The 17,346-nt window shown below is 42.0% G+C and overlaps 1 protein-coding gene across 1 annotated transcript; it reads left to right on the top strand.

Moving 5' to 3' along the window:
* Positions 1-1,188: 1,188 nt before the first annotated feature.
* LOC146972849 (galactose-specific lectin nattectin-like) lies at positions 1,189-7,344 on the top strand. The gene is made up of 7 exons (XM_085803279.1): positions 1,189-1,257; positions 1,416-1,481; positions 3,118-3,154; positions 3,506-3,591; positions 5,238-5,372; positions 5,444-5,549; positions 6,942-7,344. The coding sequence occupies exons 1-7, from the start codon at positions 1,189-1,191 to the stop codon at positions 7,037-7,039; spliced, it is 597 nt and encodes a 198-aa protein (XP_085659405.1). The 3' UTR covers positions 7,040-7,344.
* The last annotated feature ends 10,002 nt before the right edge of the window (positions 7,345-17,346 follow it).

The following is a 17,346-nucleotide window of genomic DNA, read 5'->3' on the forward strand; positions in this document are numbered from 1 at the left end:
CATTTACGTTGGGCTTCCTCTTTTCTCTATTATTATCCCTTTTTTCTCTATTTTCTCTATTAATGTACATTGTCCTTTTTAAATAAATAAGTAAAATAAATATAAACAGAGCGAGAGAGATGAACACACACACACAGACAAACACACTATTTATAGATTTTGTGATGACTGCTCAAAGTGAGAATGTTAGTGTGAAATATAATACTACACATTGTTGTTTTCATTAAAAAGAACATTTGCACAAAGCAAGCCTATCCAATTTTCCAGGTTGATAAGAGTATTAAAATGATAATTCAAGGGACATTTAGAATAGATAAAAATGTGCGATTAATCGCGATTAAATATTTTAATCGATTGGCAGCACTACACACACACACACACACACACACACACACACACACACACACACATAGTATATATATATATAGGATATATATAGGCTATATATATATATATATATATATATATATTTTTTTCTTTTTTTCTAACCCTAACCCTTTTTATTGAAATTTTTCAACAAAATGACATATAGTGGTATCTAACAATGTGGAAAAAGACATTTACGAGAGTATGTCAACAAATCCCCTGAATCCCCTGAATGTCTCTGTCCTTACATAACTGGTTGTATGTCACTGTACGTCAAACTAACTGTCATTTTGTGGTATGTCATTGCATTATGTTGGCTTATTGTCTTTAGTCTTTCTTCTTTTGTGTCACTGTTGTTGTATGTGCTTTTATTGTCTATATTTTAATGTTACTCCCCCTCTCCCTTGCCCTTAGGAGGTCTTTCACCTCCTACCAGGCCTTAGTAAGAATGTATTCTTAGCAATTCTTGCCTGGTAAAATAAAGGTTTACTACTACTACTACTACCCAGTTCCACCCACCAACCCACTACAGGTCAGAACCAGACTGGGACAAACAACACACGCATACACACACAAAGAAAAAGATAGATAGAAGATGAGGAGAGAGATATACTGTTTCAATATTTGTGTTGATAAAAGTACCATTAAAATTCCGTCCCGTTGATCTTTGATTAAGAAATCAACATGGTTTCAATATTAGTTGAGGGATCTAGAATCAACATCAGAGTTTAATCTTGATTCAATGACAATGACAATGAAATGTTGACATAACAATGTTGACAAGACACTGTTTCAGTGATTATCTGGTATAAAAGGAGTAGGATGGGATGGATATCCACCCCTCAACAACCTGCTTGTTCGTTCATCCTCCTGTGTCAGATACCACTACAGGTAAGTGAACATTTGGAAGTTTACCACCTATCAACTGAAATCCATACATAGGCTAATGATAAATAGATTGTTCTCTTAAATCATTTAGGCTTACCATCACTGAGGTCACTACACGGCTGTAGAAGACTACACAGTCAGCTTGTTTTGTCTTTCCACAGATGGCGTCACATTTCCAGGTGGTCTTCCTCCTCTGTTTCACTGCTGGACTGTTGTTTGAAGGAGCTGTGAGTAAAACTCTCTGATCCCCAGTTAATGAAAACAAACAGTGCTAAAGAACATGACCCTGACTTTACTTCCAGTTGCATGTGTAGTGAACGGTGAGGTGAGAAAACCACTCACAGAATTAAATATCTTAATGTTTTGAGTTTGGTGTAACTTTTGAGTTTCTTCTTTTCTAAAGTTGGACACAATGAAGACATCAGGATTCTGAGTAGACTATGTCCTCCCTCAAATTAATACATGGGATGTATATATGTGATCACACTTTTACTCTAATAGCTTTTGCATTGGTTTAATGTAGTTGTGGCAGGACCAAAGAGGGCATTGGTGCTGACAATCAATCAATCAATCAATCAATCAATCAATCAATCAATCAATCAATCAATCAATCAATCAATCAATCAATCAATCAATCAATTTGTTTATTTCGGGCATGTCAATTTAAATCATCATCATCACACTTCATCTTCGTTCAAATAATACAATCCACATGGCCGAAAGGGAAAGCGGGAGAAGCTAAAGCTGATCTAGTCCCGCCCCCCGTTACACACAGAATAAGAATATTTGTCATAAACTTTTTGTTTTTTCTTCTTTTCTTATTTTTTTTACATTTTGATGTAACATTCTTTTACGTATGACATTTTGACATAACATGTTACGGCAGTAGATAGTATACAGATCATATCATAATTTTTTCTTTTGTTTTTGCTTTTTTACATTTTGATATAACATACTTTTACTTATGACATTTTGACATAACATGTTGGCAGCAGGTAGTAAACAGAGCTGAAGTTTAGCTCTAGACAGTACATACAGATTACGTGTGTGTTTGCACAAGTGTCCATATTTGTCCATCATGAGTGAACAACAGTTTGACCATTCAACTAAAGGAATATCCCTTTGGTCGAATCACCAGCGCGCATGACTCTTACCCTGGAGACACTAATTTATAAAAAAAAAAACATTAAAACACATAAAACACACAAAAAGAAACATACAATACTATCCATTACCTATTGCGCCTTCTATTCCTACATTCCCATATAGCACCAAACACCCACTGCCTCACTCAGCATTGAGTGCAATTAGTGCTTTGTGGTAAAAGCTGTTTTGTAATCTGTTTGTTCTCAAAAGACAGTGACCTGGGTGTGTTGTGTCTTTGAGGATTTTTTTTAATTTTTTTTTGCTTTTGTGAGACAGTGGGAACCAAGTTCATCCAAAGTGGGGAGAGTGCAGCCAATGATCTTTTGAGCATTAGTTATGACCCACATCATTGTGTTTTAAATGTCTGGTACTTCTACAATGGTACCAGAGACTATGCATGTTTGGTCCAGACTCCAGAAAATAATTGACATGATCATATTTCACTTAAAATGAAATGCAAATATGACAATTGACAAATGATTCATATTTCCATATTCTTTTTCCGTTAGCCCTACATTAATGGTGCCTGAATGCAAAAGTAGCATCGCACAACTGCTCATCTCCATGAATCAGCTCCTAAACTAGATTCATTTACATTAATTACATTGAGAAAAGCACTGAAACTGATCCTGTTGCTTCTCCTGAAGAAATGAGTCTCAGCCCTTTACAGAGGAACTGCTGACACTGATATTATCAATCTGCTCTCTGTGTTCTCAGACGTCCACCTCCCATGAAGTCAATGTCGGCCTACCAGGTCTGTAGCTGCTGTTTCTACACTGGAGGTCTTTGGGTGCATTTACAATTATGCTACATGGCAGAAGTTTTACTTTGTGTGTTTTGTTCATATTATTCATCACTTGTATGTTTACATTGTTTTTGTCATGTGCTAAATGATGTTAACTAATCGGGTTTCCCAAAGAGACACAACAGACACACAGCAGTTACTCCCAGCCATGTAAAGTGGACTAAGTCCAAGTGCACTGGGACCAGTAACCACTAACATTAACTACTAACTACCATCTATCACTCTACTTTACAGGTGCTCTGACAACTACTAATGAGAGTTGTTAGCTTTCCTCTACCTAACTATGTAACTGTGTTCCAGGTCCTGACTGTCCTCCTGGTTGGACTGTGTTTGGCTCTCGCTGTTTCATGTACCGAGCCGATTTGAAGGATGCGGCTGATGCAGAGGTACTAGAACAATATGATCACACAGCGCCTCTGTTGTGGTTTTAAAACTGTTGATGTCATGACAACTATATGTCACTGGGATATTGCATATTTCTGGTTTACACCATAAAGCAGTTTGTGAACAGTTTTCTTGGGATGTTGTTTGTTTTGTTGCCAGCACCAGATCTAAGTTTACACAAGCCAGTAAGCACTGTGTTACCATGACAACCTGAAGGGTCTGGGGTTCAACAGCATGGATGTATTATAGGAATTATAATTTCATATAATATATGTATTTATTATAAGCTCTTCTAATACATCCATGCCCCACAGAGACAGAGCTGCACAGCTCTGTTTGTGCAATAGCACCATCTACTGACATAAATGTTTATTGCGTTAATACAAAGCAATGTGTAGTGTTGTGGCTCCAGGGTGAAACTGCCTTCAGCCGTCGACTTCCAGGCTGCGCAGCCTGGGAGGCTGCACTCTGGGCTGCACAAGCTCCAACCTCTACCGCAAGCGGCAGAGCGGAGTGATTCAACCGAGCGGCAACCTAAACAAACTGCTTAGCAACACTGCAAACTGCTTTAGCTAGATATTTAAGCTGTTTGATCCGACAAATACAAGCAAGAGCTAGATTTTCACTACAAATTATTATAGCTAACCGAGCCTATACAGAGTATTTTTGTAAATAAACTGGTTAGTTGAGCTTAATTGCAAGTGCTAACGTGAGCTTAGCTAACTTTGTTTGTTGATACAAAAGGCATCAGCATGAAAGGCTGATAGCAGAGATTCCTTGCAGGCCATAATGCTATGATCATTTATCATATTCAGTCATCTGCCTTCAAGGCTGATTATAGAAGCTAGTGCCTTGCAGGCTGATTATTAAGTTAATGCAGATTTCACATTGCATATATTTTCATTATTGCCATTGCTGCCTTCAAGGCTGATTGTAGAAACTAGTGCCTAATAATCAGCCTGCAAGGCACTGGTTTCTACAATCAGCCTTGAAGGCAGCAAAGGCAATAATGAAAATATATGCAATGTGAAATCTGCAAATCAGCCTGCAAGGCAGCTTCTACAATCAGCCTTGAAGGCAGATGACTGAATATGATAAATGATCATAGCATTATGGCCAGCCTGCAAGGAATCTCTGCTATCAGCCTTTCATGCTGATGCCTTTTTTATCAACAAACAAAGTTAGCTAAGCTCACGTTAGCACTTGCAATTCAAAAATCGAGCAGCTCAACTAACCAGTTAAGTTACAAAAATACTCTGAAAATCTAGCTCTTGCTTGTATTTGTCGGATCAAACAGCTTAAATATCTAGCTAAAGCAGTTTGCAGTGTTGCTAAGCAGTTTGTTTAGGTTGAATCACTCCGCTCTGCCGCTTGCGGTAGAGGTTGGAGCTTGTGCAGCCCAGAGTGCAGCCTCCCAGGCTGCGCAGCCTGGAAGTCGACGCCGACGGCTGAAGGCAGTTTCACCCTGGAGCAGTGTTGTGTGTCTGTGTGCTATGTCAGAATGGTTCAAGTATTTCAGGGGGGCTGTTTACATTAAGAAACCATACGCAGCATTTTCCAACCCACTACAGTATCATGGTTTTCTGCCTGTGTGTTTGCTGTTCAGACCCAGGTTGTATTTCTCTCATTTCATTATCTTGGTCATCAGCTCACCTGCATCAGACTTGGTGGGAACTTAGCCTCCATCCACAGCGCTGAGGAAAACAAGTTTGTCACGGACCTGATTCGGAGAAAGAGTGGCTCTAATAGAGTTACCTGGATTGGAGCCCATGACAGCATGAAGGTGACACATTTAAACACAAAGGATCTGATGTGCCCTGTGCTTAAAGAGGTAACCTGTGCTTTTTCTTCCAGGAGTCCATATGGATGTGGACTGATGGCTCAAAGTTTGACTACAAAGCCTGGAATAAAGGGGAACCCAACAATGCAGGGAACAGGGAACACTGTGTAGAGGTTAAAGGTATTTATGATGATGACGTTATACTGGTGATTTGTGTTCTCTGAAGGGGACTTGATTTCTGGAGCCTTGTAACAATGGACAGATCATAACATGTGTTAAGAACCAGAGATGGGGACTTGGACTCGAGTCCTGATTTTGATGACTTAAGACTTGCTTGATCAAAACAAAAAAAGACTTGGACTCGTTTGGGACTTGATGCCAAAGACTTGAGACTCTACTTGGACTTAACCCTCTTGACTTGAAATTCAAGTCAAGTCACATGCAGCACAAATATTGAAATATTTTTTAAAAAAAGTGTCACATCAATGTTACTGCAGCAACCAGCCAGAGACTTTCTATATAGAACCCACTCCTGTTATCAGTCTTGGCTGTATAATTAATGCCAACACACTAAAGCCTACCACACATAAAGATAATCTGGCTGATCTTGCCCCGATTTTCCCCCTTCTGACCAAAGACAAAAATCGCCCAATTATCTTAGACTTTTAAAATTATCTTATGAGATTCTCCTGTAGTGTGTGGTGTTTTAAGATTTAAATTCTCCCGACAATCGGCTCCTAAAACGGTCGGTGCCGACAATCATAAATATTAAACATGTTCAATATTTACGATTGTCGGCCCCGACAATCATCAAAAGTCGTCTTGTGTGAGGGGGAACTCGACAATCCTGAGTCACCGGCTCCGTGTTATGTGATGTGAAATTGAATGTGACCAATAAAGAAGCAGCTGACTGCAGCACACGTAGCATAACAAACCAGCGTGGCTAACGGCTCCATGGCAACCAAAGACGGTTTAATAGAGTATCTTTGATGGCTACCACCAACAGAGTAGCTACGTCAGACCACATTTGATCACGCGAGATTTCTGGCGTGTTACTGTACGTCAGTTTTTAATAGCTTTATTGGCATGAGAAGGCAGCGCTTATATTGACAAAGCATATCACAATAGAATATTAATAAAAATAAACAGATGAATAAGTGACAGAACATTAACAATAAACTATAAACAACTTAACAATTGAGGCGTGGTCATGATCTTTGCTTATCATTAATTATAATCGATTTGTTTGGGACTCGAAACAAAAATCTTAGGGCTTGGACTTGACTTGGGACTTGAGAGCAAAGACTTGAGACTCTACTTGGACTTGCAACATGGGGACTTTCTCCACCTCTGTTAAGAACAACCGGTAAGTTCTTACAGAGTCAGATAATGAATGACTCAAATGAATCCTGGGAAAATGCATCAATCAATTAAATATGCTCAGATACTTTAAAAAGAAACCTAATGTCCTAATGTCTGAGTGCATGTTAGGGAACATGTGTGTAGGAACTGTGCATGTCTCTTACATATTAGAAATAATTACTCTAAATAAACTCTCTCTTCTTCTTACAGGTCCGGACTGGAACGATCGACCATGCTCCTCCAAAAGACCTTTCGTCTGTGCCAAAACTTTGGGACCATCAGTGTCTGTAAACATCAGTACTGACTGATCGTCACATCAGACTTCAGTGACAGCAGTGTGAACTCACACACACAATGTCTTCTCCTGATGAGTTCAGTTAATCACAACTAATCACAGCACAGTCTTGTTTTTGATTTGTGTTCAGGGATATAAAATCAATCTATAACTACAGGCAGGTCAGAGATTTGACCTGGTCTTGTCCTCTTTCTTTCTTCCCTTCATTTAATCGGTTCTTGTTCTTTGTTCCTCAGTGGTGGTGGAGTGTTGGATTTTGATCCTTCAGTATAAACTGTATTCCTGCTGAATCCAACAACTTTTGAAATAAACAGACAGAGCATCAAGCAGTAGTCATGTCCATTTACTGTCATTGCATACACTTGGATACACACAGGGAAATGAAAACAACACAGAACTGAACATGAACGGAGGAGAGAAAAAAACAGCCACATGTCTTCTTTCACCTGAGTCATTATACAGACAAAACCTTTCTGAATCAAATAAGCAGCTGCACTTTGTTTAACATTTTAGCTTCATACATCCAGCTCCACTTAGGTTGACACAGTGAGACACACACAGCAATTAAAAAAAATAAATAAAAAATAAAATCACCGGTGTCTAACAAAAGAAACATTTCAAGGCCCAAATCAGCTCCAAGTTCAGATGGTTAGCAGACTCAGTGAGCTCCGGTGTTGTGAATGGTTTGTTGGTTCATCCTCTCAGAACAGGCAGAATCTTTTTTTTTTTTACTTTTTTCCCCTTGCTGTGATGTTTATGGAGTATTCTATGTTTTGTTATATTAATATACTTTGTGTTATTTTGCAGTAGTTATGTTACTTTGTGTATTTTACAGGGTTGATTATTTGAGATTTGCGTTGGACTACATAGTGTTTCCTTTTTTACAAACTGACCTCGAACTACACACAGCCAGCAGGCTAATCAGCACAACAAGCCACAGGTGGTGGCGTGCGTAGGTATAATAACCCAGTATTTAGTTTAGTTTAGTTTTTATTTGCACATTATAAAACCTGTATAAACAATGAAAATAGTAAAATTAAACAATGTGCAGGAGAGGTAGAAGCCAAAGAAGGCTTAGAAAAAACCTCCCCTATGAAAAAACAACAACAACAACAACAACAGTGGTGTGCATGTGAAGACTTTGTCCCCCACCGATAGGGGGGACAAACAGGTCTGTTGTCCCGGCCCAGGGCATTCAATTATGGAATACTGTTTCAACAATATGTGTGGGGGGGCTAAGATTATCTCGTCCCATCCCGGGCCCAGGCCCTATCAACTGGCCTGATAGACCAGTCCGGCCCACAGCCTTGACTTGTAAATGACAACTTCCAGTGTCAGAATATGAAAAAAACCTTTGTTTTTTTGTTTCTGTTGTCTAGTGATTTTATTTTTGTCACATGAAACAGAACATGAAAATCAAACTGTTTTTAAATGTTGGTTAATTGTTCTTTGATACTCAAAAAGAAGAATGCTTTGTGTTTCAATTTTATTTTGTGTATTTCAAAATGAAAATCCAGTAAACCAGTCATTTTTTGTTTTTTAATTCCAATTCATCAAAAGAAAATCCAATGATCAAAAGATACACGGACCTACACGGACCTTTTAGTAAATTCTTCTTTGACCCTTAAAAACAAGAACACTTTGTGTTTCAATTTTATTGTTTGCATTTCAAAATGAAAATAGAATAAACCAATGATTTTTGTTTTTTAATTCCCATTCATCAAAGGAAAATCCAATGACCAAAAAGATACAGAAAAGGAAGATCTTCATCGTGTGATTCACTGACACCGGCTCTTTCTCGCTCAACCAATCAGAGGGCAGCATCATATCCAGGTGAGCTTCAGGTTCCACTTCCTGTCTCAAAGAACACTAACAGACAGTGGCTGCGTTCCGATCCACAGTTTACTTGGACAGAGCCCCCTACTCCCTACTCCCTGCACAGGGAATCTGCCGTAGGAAACTTCATTTAACCGATATTACACCAATCGGAACACCCTGCAACGTCACAGCTGTTTCCGGTCGAGTTTATAAATAAAGTTTTTAAGTTTCAAAATGTTTCACGCCACTATCACTGTTTAGACAGATCTGAAATGATTGAAGAAACATTACTATTTCTGTGTGCACAAGCAAAGCAGTTTTGTGTTGCCAATCCTACGTAACGCACGTAAACGGACCGCAATGGCTGATGGGTAATATGGGTTGTCAACATCCGGTGAACTGGGCGAAGTGAGGAACCGTTGTTCACTCCCTCCCTGCACAGTTCACAGTTCCCTTCAAACTGCTCCCTGCGGTTTGGAACCACACTGAACATGGAGAACACTGTGTAGTCCACTGTTCAGGGAACTAGAGGGCCATCGGAACGCACCCACTGTCTGGCTGTGTTCGAAATCATCCACTCACTCACTCACTCCCTATCCACTACATCATAGTGGACTACATCATGTACACGATGTAGGGAACGACGGGAGGAGAATTCGGACACTAGACGGTAATTTTCTGGACGTGGTTGCGTCAGCTGATGCGCCAGGTGTTAGCATGTTAGCGTGTTAGCTACTGCTGTGACGTAGCAGACGCGCCGAGAATCATGTAAACAAACCATGGATGTATGAAACAAACCGGACACATAAAAAATAAAATAATAAAAACCGGACTCTTGCGGGAACATTAGAGGATGTGATTCTGTGTGGTTGTGTTACTCGGACAATAAACTGTAGAAAAATCGTAAGTTTGGTTTGGTAAACTGCTGTTGTGTGTCCCGACCGTGAGCCGTTAGCGGCTCTGTGGCTATTAGCTTAGCTCATCAGATCGTATTTATCTACTACAGTTTCTTTATTAGATTGATTTAATGCTGCCTGTTAATGTTCGGATGCTGCTGCCCAACTCCTGCTGCTCAGGCAAACGGAGCCAAGGCAAATACGTCTGAGGAGTTTTTTTGGTAAATTGCCTAAATAAATCGTAGCTAACATGCTAATTAGCTTCCTCTTCTTCTCTGGCAAAACACGACCGCATTGCATTGTGGGATACGGGAGTAGAAAGTAGTGTACATCGCTTGTTCACTCAATATCGCGGTGCATTGTGGGTGTTTTGTCATCCAATACATAGTGGATGAAATTAATCGCGGAGAATTCGAACACCACTACAAAATGGAACACACTATATAGTTAGTGAACTACATCCGTGATAGGGGGAGATTTACTACACAGCCTCTGTGTGTGTGTTCTTTGAGACAGGAAGTGGAACCTGAAGCTCAGCTGGATGTGGGTTGTTGCTAGGTGGAGTAGCTACATGAGCTGCAGGAAGCTAACACCCTAGAAAACATGTAATCTTTACCTATCTGTGCCTAAACTTAACCAATGGCTTCACTTACTTTTTGCTTTTTCCCCCTATTTCACATCTGGACACGTCAGTTTTACTAAACTTAACCTGTCAGGAGTTCTCGACGAGATTTGGTAAGATGCTACGTCACTTCCTGTAGCTCATGTAGCCTACGTTAGAGCTCTGTAAAAGAGAGTAAGGACAGCATTGGTCCAATGGAAGCGCCTCCTGGTGGAGGAATATGGGTATTGCAAAAGCGCCCAAGAACTGACATCTCTGCATTGTTGTGGTATTTTCAATAATTTAAGGACATTTATAGATCACCCACGTTCAAAAAATGAAAAAAAAAGTAGTTGTCTACATGTTTCAATCTACATTTTGTAATAAACAAATTCTAAGTATAATCTGATATGACCAAGACACCTAAAAACAAAAACACGGCCGTTTTCATCAATTTACCAGCAAGTGGGAAACACACATACATTGGAGTGAATGGGTTTTCTGGGCGCTGTTGCAATACCCACATCCTGCCACTAGGGGGCATGAGGCTTTAACCACGGGAGTCAATGGTGGTGTCCTTACTCTCTTTTCCAGTGCTCATGTAGCTACTACGCCATCTAGCCACAACCCTGGATGTGATGCTGCCCCCTGATTGGTTGAGAGAGGAAGAGCAGGTGTCAGTGAATCACACGATGAAGATCTTCTGTTTCTTCTTGTTTCTTCTTTCTCTTCTTCCACTGTGTTTCTTCCTTTTCTTCTCCTCCTCCTTCTCATGTAAATACATTTGTTTTGATTTGACAAACAAATCGTCTCACTGATCCAGGTGCTGAAGCTCCGCCCCCTCCCTGAGTCACAGGTGTGTGAAGTGGCACATGGTTTCCTAGCAACACACACACACACACACACACAGAGTCGTGTTCAGTTTGCAGGTTTTTATTTATTTTAGCACATGAAGTGATCGGTGGACTACAGCTCCCAGAATGCATCTGGGTTAAGGCTCCAGCAGCTCAGCACCTGTCACCTGACCTGAGCCGTGTGTGTGTGTGTGTGTGTGTGTGTGTGTGTGTGTGTGTGTGTGTGTGTGTGTGTGTGTGTTAGAGCACTGTAAAAGAGAGTAAGGACACCACCATTGACTCCCGTGGTAAAGGTTTAAGGGTCTAACCGTGCGTTCACACCAAACACGATGGAAGCGATGCCATCGCCCGTAACGCGAGCATCGCGCCGCTTGACATATTTGTCACATTTTTCACCATCGCTTCATCGCTTCATCGCGCTATGATGCAACCCACCTCCCGCTATTTTCTTTCTCTCCTCAACCATGGCTGAGAAATAATAATAAATATAAATACATATGAAATATTCACGAGGAGGAAGCTGTAGCTCCTCTGACCCTCTGCAGGCATTATCTTTTTTATTACGACCGCGGTAAAAGTACGACGTCGTGTCATAAAGCTCCGGGAAACGGCCATGGATGTATATTATTGATCTGAGGAAAACACACACAGCCCCTGGGTTGTTTTTTTTTTTTTTTACACAGCCACAGGTTCTCTGAAGGAGGGTCTGGTGAGAGACTACAGCCACAGTGATCTTCTTCTTCTCACCATGTTTTGAAATGTGTGTCTGCAGCTGTGTCGGTGACGTGGTTGAATATCAACACTGATTGGATGTCGCGGCACAGCGTCACGCGATGTCGCTTGAAAAGTTCAAATTTTTCAACTTCAAGCGATGGACGCGATGATGCGATGGCCGCGATGGACGCGTCATCGCTTCATCGCGTCGCTCGTATCGCCCGAAACGCGCCGCCCGACGCGCCATCGCGTGTCATCGCGCCATTTACATTGACTTTTAATGGAAAGTTGTGGCGTTCATCGCGTCCATCGCGTTTGGTGTGAACGCACCGTAAGGGTTTAAGGGTTTTGCCCCCTAGTGGCAGGATATGGGTGTTGCAACAGCGCCCAGAAAACCCATTCACTCCAATGTATGTGTGTTGCCCACTTGCTGGTAAACTGATGAAAACGGCCGTGTTTTTGTTTTTAGGTGTCTTGGTCATATCAGATTATACTTATAATTTGTTTATTATAAAATGTAGATTGAAACATTAATGTAGACAACTGTTGTTTTGTGTTGTTTTTTTACTCTCCTATGTGTTAATGTTTATCTGTAAAGGATCCTCAATGATGCTATTAACGTGGGTGATCTATAAATGTCCTTAAATTATTGAAAACACCACACTGCTCATTCACCAACAATGCAGAGATGTCAGTTCTTTTACAAAACCCATATTCCTCCACCAGGAGGCGCTGCCATTGGACCAATGCTGTCCTTACTCTCTTTTACAGAGCTCTAGTGTGTGTGTGTGTGTGTGTTTATTGCTGTCTCTCTTCATCCCAGAACAGGAAACAGTTCAGTACAAAAGTCTGGTTTACAAAATAAAAGTCTCCTGATTGTAACAAACAGCCGATCAATGATCAACAGCAACGAACATTCACTCGTTCATCAGAACCCTTTCACATTCATGAGGACCTGGACCTGGACCCTGCAGGTCTTCGTACCTGTCCAGGTGTGACCTCTGACCCCTGCTGCTGGGTGCTGTTGCCTAGCAACAGGCCGTACCTGCTTTTACAGTTCGTACTTCAGAATAAAAACTAAAACATTTTTAACAGTTTTAATGTAACAGTGTGCTGGTTTCAATCAAAACAAACGGTCTCCATGGAAACGTCAGAGTCTCGGACCAAGGGGGAGGAGTCAAAAGCTCTGGAACCAGGGAGGAAACACAACTACAGGTTTGTTTCAAAATAAAAGCCCTGATAACAAGCCCCTCAACTTCAGCTCCAAATCGGGGCGGGGCTTAGCTACAGTCTGCTAAAAGGGGCGGGGCTTCAGTAGAGAGCCTTAGGGTGAGGGGGCGGGGCTTAACTACAGTCTGCTAAAAGGGGCGGGGCTTCAGTAGAGAGCCTTAGGGTGAGGGGGCGGGGCTTAGCTACAGTCTGCCAAAAGGGGCGGGGCTTCAGTAGAGAGTCTAAGGGTGAGGGGGCGGGGCTACAGTAGAGAGCCTTATGGTGAGGGGGCGGGGCTTAACTACAGTCTGCTAGAAGGGGCGGGGCTTCAGTAGAGAGCCTTAGGGTGAGGGGGCGGGGCTTAACTACAGTCTGCTAAAAGGGGCGGGGCCACTAGAGCTGCAACTAAGCATTATTTTCATTATCGATGAATCTGTTGATTATTTAAACGATTAATCGATCAGTTGTTTGGTCAATAAAATGTTAAAAACATCAATCAGTGTTCAGGGTTAGGGTTAGTGCTCAAACCACCAGACGACAGCGTCCTCAAATGTCTTGTTTTGTCCACAAACCAAAGAGAGACTCAGTTTATTGTCATAAAGGAACAAAGAAACCAGAAATATTCACATTGAAGAAGCTGAAATCAGAGAATCTGGACTTTTTTAAAATTTTAAATAGTTGACTGTTAAAGGTAGGGTCTGGAGTTTTGTTCGTTGCAGTTTGTAAACTAAACATTGAAACTGGGCCCCTCCTCCTCTGGGGCTAAGCTGTGTAGCCTCCTGCCCCAGACAGCAGCCGTTGTCATGACAACAAAGGAAAGGAAATACAGTCTGAGTGAAGCTCTGGAGCCGTGGGCCGATAGCCGACCGTCACCAACACCGGGAGCCTCCATGTTATGTTGTTATGCTGTTGTGGTGAGCTGGGAAGACGGTGTTAGCAGCAGATGCTAACCGCTACCGCTAGCCGAAGTTAGCATCGAGCTAGCTCACTACAACGGCCCTCATACTTGTTACCAGTGTCGGTGACGGTGGGGAATCGGTCCGCGGCTCCAGCGCTTCACTCAGACTGTATTTCTTTTACTTTGTTGTCATGACAACTGCTGCTGCTGAGAGAGAGACGTGCTAGCTGCTAGCACTCGTTAGCATCAGAGACAGCTAGTGCTGCTAGCAGCCCTGAGCTACGACTCTGCTGCACGTAGCTTCACCTGAGCTCCGTCATTGGCTGGAGAGAAAACACCAACTCTCTCTCCATAGACATCTATGCTCTCTAGCTCCACCCAGAAACGTCCACGTGCAACAAAACCTGAACAAAACAGAGCAAAAGACCAAAACACAGGCAGCAGCCCCCACCACACAGGACTAGAAGCCCGGTAAGCATACATCAGTCTGACTGCCCAAAAGTCTGATGGCTCATTTCTCCGACTACCCATTCTGCAGTGTTAAGGTTAGGTTTAGGGTAAGGTTAAGGGTAAGGGTAAGGGCTACTTAAGTCAGAGAAGTGGAAGGTCGGACTAATGGATGCAAAAATAAAGAAATGTATGGTCGGGTTAGTGGGTTAGGGTGGGTAGTCGGACAGACGTCATGCGCCCTAGAAGCCCAGAGGTGACGATTAAGACGGATTTCATTTGTACAAGGCTAATGTTTCTTTTTGGGCACAAAACTCCAGACCCAACCTTTAATTTAATAACGGATTATTATTCTGTTAATTGATGAATTGTTGCAGCTCTAATGGCCACAACTAAACTGATGCTACAGGTGTTTGTGGGAAAGTTTCACTGGGCATCAAACCACAGTCTGGTCCTGGTCCAGTCTGGTCCTGGTCCAGTCTGGTCCTAGTCCAGTCTGGTTCTGGTTCTGGTTCCACAGCTAAAAATCCCAAATCTGACTCTTTCCTAATAATTTAAAGTGGTTCTGTGGAGGTTCTGGTCCTGGTCCGGGTCTGGACCGGCTACATGAGGCTGTTGCGGTCTGGGTTCAGTCTGGTGCTGCTGCTGTTGGGGGCGGAGCCTAGCTGTCGGTGCAGTTACTCAACATCTTTCCAAGAATATTTGTCTTATTTCTTGTCAAAATGTCTCATTTCTAGTCAAAACTAATCTCTTTCCACTTAAAATAAGACTCATTACCTAAAATTAACTTGTTTTTAGATCATTTTCACTTAAAGCAGATAACAGCGGCACGGCCGTTTCGGCTAATGCTGTGTTCAAGGCAGGCTTTTGAAACCGTAAGTTACAGCTTCAAGTCACAACTACGACTTGGTAGCGTTCCAGGTAACCCGTAGCTCGTGTTTTTACCGTCCTGTTGTCTGTGAAAGTTCCCTATAACGGCCACTCGTAACTTCCGACCCGTGAACTCGTACCAGATCGAACTGGTATGACTTCACAGGAAGGAAAAACACAAAGTACGAGTTTCCTTGAACGCACCATGAGTTAGCAGCCCCCGCCCTTGTCAGGCATCAATTGGTCCTCGTGCTACGTCACCACATTCACGCGCATCCCTTGGCTGCACACACAGCCCTTCATGCCGTTCTCTCCCCTCATTGGATAACACTTGTATCCCACAAGGAAAATTTTCTCCTCGGGTTACAGCAGAGCAGAGTGACGGAGAGACTCGTGTTTAGGCTGAAATACTTCATGTAAGTGATTGCTGACGGAAAATAGGACTATTTAGGACTTATATCAACAAAAACATTCCACTGATATCTGCTTTAAATTCACAATAAATAGAAAAATCTGCCAGTGAAAGTAAGTTTTTTGTGTTTGTAATAAGGAAGAAAAACTTGCTCCACTATCAGATTTTTTCTACTTATTCCAAGTGAAAATCTGCTTGAAAGAAGTAAAAAGTGTCTAAAATGAGATTAGTTTTGACTAGAAATAAGACAAATATTCTTGCTAAGATACTTGAGTTTTTGCAGTGTAATGCTGCATTAGCATCAAAACAAAGAAGGCTAAATAAAAAACGATAATACATACGTAGTCTAAGAAAAAAAAAGGAAAAGTTAGGGGGAGGGGCCCACTTTAGTATTCTTTAAGGGGGCCCAGAATTCCTAGCAACGGCCCTGGAGACAGCTAGTGCAGCTAGCAGCCCTGAGCCTCCTACTGCTGCACGTAGCTTCACCTGAGCTCCGTCATTGGCTGGAGAGAAAACAGCGACTCTCTCTCCATAGATATCTATGCTCTCTAGCTCCGCCCAGAAACGTCCACGTGCAACAAAACCTGAACAAAACAGAGCAAAAGACCAGAATACAGGCAGCAGCCCCCACCACACAGGACTAGAAGCCCAGAGGTGACGATTAAGACGGATTTCATTTGTATAAGTCTAATGTTTCTTTTTGGGCACAAAACTGCAGACCCAACCTTTAATTTAATAACGGATTATTGTTCTGTTAATTGATGAATTGTTGCAGCTCTAGTGGCCACAACTCAACTGATGCTACAGGTGTTTGTGGGAAAGTTTCACTGGGCATCAAACCACAGTCTAGTTCTGGTCCAGTCTAGTTCTGGTTCTGGTTCCACAGCTAAAAACCCAAATCTGACTCTTTCCTAATAATTTAAAGTGGTTCTCTGGAGGTTCTGGTCCTGGTCCTGGTGTGTTTATTGCTGTCTCTCTTCATCCCAGAACAGGAAACAGTTCAGTACAAAAGTCTGGTTTACAAAATAAAAGTCTCCTGATTGTAACAAACAGCCGATCAATGATCAATAGTAACGAACATTCACTCGTTCATCAGAACCCTTTCACATTCATGAGGACCTGGACCTGGACCCTGCAGGTCTTCGTACCTGTCCAGGTGTGACCTCTGACCCCTGCTGCTGGGTGCTGTTGCCTAGCAACAGGCCGTACCTGCTTTTACAGTTCGTACTTCAGAATAAAAACTAAAACATTTTTAACAGTTTTAATGTAACAGTGTGCTGGTTTCAATCAAAACAAACGATGTCTCCATGGAAACGTCAGAGTCTCGGACCAAGGGGGAGGAGTCAAAAGCTCTGGAACCAGGGAGGAAACACAACTACAGGTTTGTTTCAAAATAAAAGCCCTGATAATAAGCCCCTTAACTTCAGCTCCAAATCAGGGCGGGGCTTAACCACAATCTGCTAAAAGGGGCGGGGCTTAACTAGAGTCTGCTAAAAGGGGCGGGGCTTCAGTAGAGAGCCTTAGGGTGAGGGGGCGGGGCTTAACTACAGTCTGCTAAAAGGGGCGGGGCTTCAGTAGAGGGCCTTAGGGTTCTGGTCCGG

This window comes from Trachurus japonicus, chromosome 16 (assembly GCF_045865225.1).
Source record: "Trachurus japonicus isolate A0001 chromosome 16, Traja_1.0".
Lineage (NCBI taxonomy): Eukaryota > Metazoa > Chordata > Actinopteri > Carangiformes > Carangidae > Trachurus > Trachurus japonicus.

Coding starts and splice junctions, on each gene's coding strand:
- LOC146972849 (XM_085803279.1), top strand. CDS start 1,189: ATGGGATGGATATCCACCCCTCAACAACCTGCTTGTTCGTTCATCCTC. Junction 1,482..3,117: donor GACTGTTGTTTGAAGGAGCT/GTGAGTAAAACT, acceptor CTGTGTTCTCAG/ACGTCCACCTCCCATGAAGT. Junction 3,592..5,237: donor AGGATGCGGCTGATGCAGAG/GTACTAGAACAA, acceptor CTTGGTCATCAG/CTCACCTGCATCAGACTTGG.